Below are 5260 nucleotides of genomic sequence, written 5' to 3' on the forward strand. Positions count from 1 at the left end.
AAACGAGAAGAATGTACATATTTGTATTATCAACAGATAAGGAAGTAATAGTGATTATATGTAGTCTAAGTGATAACCAAATATTAATTTTAAAAATCGATCTGGATTCCTATACCAATTTTATGTAATCCACTTGTACATATATGTTAGAAGTAGAATTGCAACAATGTAATTTTTACTTAATTTACTTACACTCTGATTTACAGTTTGTACCAACAATATTCAATATTTATTCTCGATAGCGCAAGGTATGGAAATTGATTTTCGACGTCATGCTGTGGAGGATCAAAGAGCGACCCACTCTAGATAAAATTCTAATTACGCCGGGCGATCAACGTTCATAAGTATTTTAGAATGGTGAAACTAGTCGCGCGTGTTGCATTAATTCCCGTCTGCAATATTTAGCAAAATGAGTGTCGGTACCTTCATCAAACGCAAATTAGAATTTCTAGCAGTGGCCTGCTTAGCTCTAACTCTCGCGTTCGGGCCGCTGGTAGGTTTCTTTGTCGCTGGCTATTTGCTTGTGTATTCCAGTTACCGTTATTATGTCATATTGTACATTGCGTGGATATATTTGTACGATTTAAATACATGTGAAAGGGGAGGTAGAAGGCTGAGGTGGGTGCGCTCTTTGCCTTGGTGGACGTATGCAAGGAGGTACTTTCCCGTGTCGTTCGAGAAAGACGACAATGTTGAATTGGATCCTACCAGAAACTACATGATGTGCTCGTTTCCTCACGGAGTATACCCACTATCTGCGTTTCTTGCATTTGCATGCGAGTCGGATGGTTTCAAGAATCATTTTCCTAACTTTACTCCGTTTGGGATTACTTTAAAAATCAATTTCCTATGTCCGTTCTATAGAGAGTTCATGCTTGCAATGGGAATGTGCAGTTCAAGTGCTGAATCCATAAGATGGATGCTGAACAAGAAAGAGGGTGGAAATGTAGTGATCATTTCAGTTGGCGGTGCGTCAGAAGCCATGCATAGTAAGCCGGGCCAATACACGCTGGTGCTCAAAAACAGAAAGGGATTTGTAAAACTTGCTTTAGAAACGGGCAGCCCTCTTGTACCCGTCCTTTCCTTTGGCGAACCAGATCTACTTGATCAACTCCCAAATCCGATAGGTTCAAAAATGCGCGCGTTTCAAGAATGGGCAAAGAAACGTATGGGATACGCGCCAATCATACCAAAGGGACGGGGGATCTTTCAAAATTCGTTTGGAATTCTTCCAAAGCAAAAACCGGTTACTACAGTCGGTGAGTATTCGCATTAATGTGTTTAAGAGAAAGTAACAGATATTTATAGTCGGACCTCCGCTTGATGTACAAAAAATTGATAATCCGTCGCCCGAAGAAATCTCGATCGTTCATCAGAAGTTTGTGGACCATTTGGTCGAATTTTTTGAGCAGCACAAACACAAATATGTGGATGATGCAGACAACGTCAAATTAGTTATTTTATAAGTAACTATTGTAATTTATATCGTTACCGTAGTAGTATTGCAAATGGCACCAAACAAATTAGCAGATTAAGTTGTCGTATTTGACCTGTTCTGATAGGGCAATACCATTTCATTATTGTTAATATTCATGTTTTCTTCTTTTATTGTATGTCTCACTTATCGAATGATATTTATATTGTAGCGTAAGCCACATAGAACAAACATCCGTTGCAGAAATATTACACTACAATGTAGCAATGGTAGTATAATAGTAGTAGTACCTCTATGATACGAAGTAAACCGGATCACTGAATTGAAAAGTTAAACTGTTAAAGTTATAGTAACGGGCAGGGTAACGGGTGATCAAAAATGAGTTGCTGTCGAGTCGCCTTTGGAAGTTCAAGTTAAATACGATTTCCTATGTAAACAAAAGTTCCAAAGGTGACTCGACAGCAACTCATATTTAATCGCATTGTATGTAATCCACCACAGGTTAAAGATAAAAATTCAGTTTTTCTTATACCTATCTAGTGACCGAAAATAATTAAACTGCAATTTACACTCTCATCTTCTCCTGAAAATGGCCTACAATTTCAGTCGATAAGTAGTTTCAGTTAGAAAAGGGTCGAATCCTAATGAAACTTTTGTATGTTGTTCAGGGATGGTTAGTTAACATTTACTCAAGTTTTGGAACTCGAGGATCCTATGCGAAAAGATGAAAGGGAGGGGTAAATGCCAAATTTTTGACCTTCTTCCGGTGTTTCCTCAATAATTTTTCCCCTGCCCTACTGCAAAAAATTAGGTGCGTCTACAAAGACTACAAAAAATACCTCACCCTCTGCAGCAGTGATTCCGTACCATACGCTTATACTTCCTCGGCCGCAGAAAAGTTCCTGGTTGCAGTTTATGGAGGCATCATTGACAATGATAATTTCGACGACCTACGGTACCGATTATTCACACGATCTGTGATTAATGCTAAAATGCAATCAGTCCGCCTACCACAAATAAGGGTCGCTGCAAAGTACTTACCAGCAAGGACGGGTATAGTTAGGCAATAGGCAATGAACATCTCCCTTGCTGCGCCGGATGCCATTCTCCAGATTGTTTCCCGTAGGTGCAGCAAAGGCTGTAGCACCGGAACTTGCAGCTGCAAGAAAGTAGGTTTCCGGTTCTCAGCAATGTGCAAGCGCTCTTGCGAAAACGCCACCGAAAATTCCCAGAAAATTGTTTTTTTTAAATTGGGGTTGGATGAAGGGGAGAGTAAGCGAGAGTGAGAAGGTTAAAAGTTGGTGTTTGTAACCAGAAACCATAATTACAACATCTCATCATAATTATATACCAGAAGATATGAGAATGCTGCATTTTTTTACGAAATGTTAAAAATGAAGTTTTTTTGGGTGACGAATTGACTACAGACATGAATCAAAATTGTTGGAAATTTAACGCTCTACAGAAAAGCATAAGAATGCCATTGCCGTAGAACGCAAAGGAAAAAGGTTATTGAGAAGAAACCGGAAGAAAGTCAAACATTATGCAGTCCGCGCCCCCCACCCCATCCTCTTTTTGCAAAGATTCCTCGAGAAAATGTCCATAACCATCCCTGAACAACTTCCAAAAGTTTCATTGACCTCCGGCCTTTTTCCACGTAACTCCACTTTTTCCAGCCTGTCGACTGGACTGTATAATAATAATAATAAATTGCCTTTATTTGAGGAAATAGAAAAAAATAACCAAAGGACTTCCAAGCAAGGGCGAAGTTCAGTGCAGCAGAAAAAACCGCTGCCTGTTCTTACACTTAACCCTAGAAATTATTCCGATACCTAGTATAGACATATTCTATTTGGTATGAAAACTAATTAGAATTACTAAATTAAAATAAAAAAAAAGTATGAATGTGAACTAGACAACAAAAATGTAACAAACAAACAAAAAATATTCTAGTTTAGGCACGTGACTGATTTTCAAGCAGGAATTTCCGTAGCTTACACTTCAATGAAATTAAAGAAAGTTTTTTAAGATTTTCGGGTAGTTATTGTAAATATTTGCAATGCAATAAGAAAAGGAACGTTTAAGAAATTGAGTAACATGTGTTGGCGGTGTTAATAGCCCCTTAAACCTTAAATTCAGATTATGGACATCCGTCCTAAAGGTGATCTTTTCATACAGATAAGATGGCGACCTGTTGATTATAATATTATGGAATACCGTGGCAGCATGCAAAAACCTCCGATTTTTCATATTAAGCCATTTTAATTCCTTTAATTTGTGACTAATTGGTTCAAATTTCCTGACTCCAAAGCCCATGATCCTTCGAAACATTTGCAATACGCGTTAGATCTTCATTAATTCTATGGCATGCTAACTGTATTTCCGATGGGTCAAAAGAGTAGTATAACTGCATATCATCCGCATAGAAATGAGAAGTACAATGCTTTAGTGCAAGAGGAAACGTAGAAATATAGATGTTGAACAAGATTGGACCCAATACGGAGCCTTGCGGTACACCGCAACTAGTGTGAAGAAATTTAGACATAATACCTGCAGTCGACACCGCTTGGACTCTATCTTCCAAATAACTAATCATAAACTTCCTGGCTGCATATGATAGTCCCGAGTAATGTAAGATAGAAACGAGCAGTTTGTGGTTAATTGTGTCGAAAGCCTTCGTAAAATCTAACAACACCAGAGTAGTCAAGTGTCCCTTATCTGAAGCAATCATTATGTCGTCCACTATTTTTAGCAAGGCTGTATTGCAACTGTGACCAACTTTAAAGCCTGACTGTACGTTGGGAATAATTTTATTGAAACACAAATGCGACGAAAGTTGCAGAGCAATTACTCTCTCCATAACTTTAGATAAGGTAGGCAATATACTAATCGGGCGCAGGTCTTTAAGTAAAGTGGGGTTTGAAATTTTAGGCAACGGAATTATTCGTGTCTGCTTCCAACATTTTGGGAAAGTGGAATGCGTAATACAAAAATTAATTATATGCGTAATTACTGGAAGCAGATACGGAATACACCAGTTAATCAGATTAATCCCAATCCCATCAATACCAATTGCCTTTGATTATCATATCAATTTGAGCTATCATGTTTGTTTGGGAAGATCTATCCACCTTCTTCTATTGGATAGTTTAAGCTTCTTCCAAGTTCAAATCGAACATCAGGGGACGTTTCAGATTAAGGAAACCCAACATTACGTGAGTGTCGAAATAATTTGTTTTCCAAAGAAAACGAAAAGCTTTTCTATCCCCATCATCCAATTTCTCCCATTTTGAATAGTTATACAGTGTATGTGTATAAAGTTGTATTTATTAAGAAGTAGACATAGGTAAAAAATGTAAAATTGACACTTTAATAGGTTTGAATGAGTAGACCAAGTTTCTCTTTAATCGTAAGGTTAGATAAAGTGATCACCTTAACCGCAAGGGTAGATGAAGTGAAACATATGATTGGGCATTCAGTCATTCTAATTCCAAATGGGACGCGGAGCATGAGATGAAGTGAAGTTCAGAACATAATATAATACTGTTTCTAGCGAAACGATCGCGACGACAAAACCTAAGCTTGTTATTTTTGACGTCCAAATTAAATTAAGAATTTTCAAAAGGTCTACCATGATTTATATGGCTTCTATCTATAAAATAAAGCTTTGTATTATACACCACGATGAAAAGAAACTAAACCACCTCGTCTTGTATAATAAATAACTTTTAATGTTGTTGCTTTGGCTTCCGTATTCTTAGATATTAGCTATTAGAGTACACCGTATATTTGTGGAGACGACCCGGTATCTAGCAGCGTTTTGCG

General features: G+C 37.7%; 1 protein-coding gene across 1 annotated transcript; it reads left to right on the forward strand.

Annotated features, from left to right (window-relative positions):
• The first annotated feature begins 338 nt into the window (after positions 1 to 338).
• LOC116167421 (2-acylglycerol O-acyltransferase 2-like) lies at positions 339 to 1702 on the forward strand. The gene is made up of 2 exons (XM_031482784.1): positions 339 to 1259; positions 1309 to 1702. Exons 1-2 carry the CDS (start codon positions 410 to 412, stop codon positions 1464 to 1466), a joined length of 1008 nt encoding a protein of 335 aa, XP_031338644.1. The 5' UTR covers positions 339 to 409; the 3' UTR covers positions 1467 to 1702.
• The last annotated feature ends 3558 nt before the right edge of the window (positions 1703 to 5260 follow it).

This window comes from Photinus pyralis, unplaced genomic scaffold (genome assembly GCF_008802855.1).
Source record: "Photinus pyralis isolate 1611_PpyrPB1 unplaced genomic scaffold, Ppyr1.3 Ppyr1.4_LG3b, whole genome shotgun sequence".
Taxonomy (NCBI): domain Eukaryota; kingdom Metazoa; phylum Arthropoda; class Insecta; order Coleoptera; family Lampyridae; genus Photinus; species Photinus pyralis.

Bases quoted from the DNA above. Each gene is read 5' to 3' on its own strand.
- LOC116167421 (XM_031482784.1), top strand. From the start codon at position 410: ATGAGTGTCGGTACCTTCATCAAACGCAAATTAGAATTTCTAGCAGTG. The intron at 1,260-1,308 runs GTGAGTATTCGC...AGATATTTATAG, and splicing joins AAAACCGGTTACTACAGTCG to TCGGACCTCCGCTTGATGTA.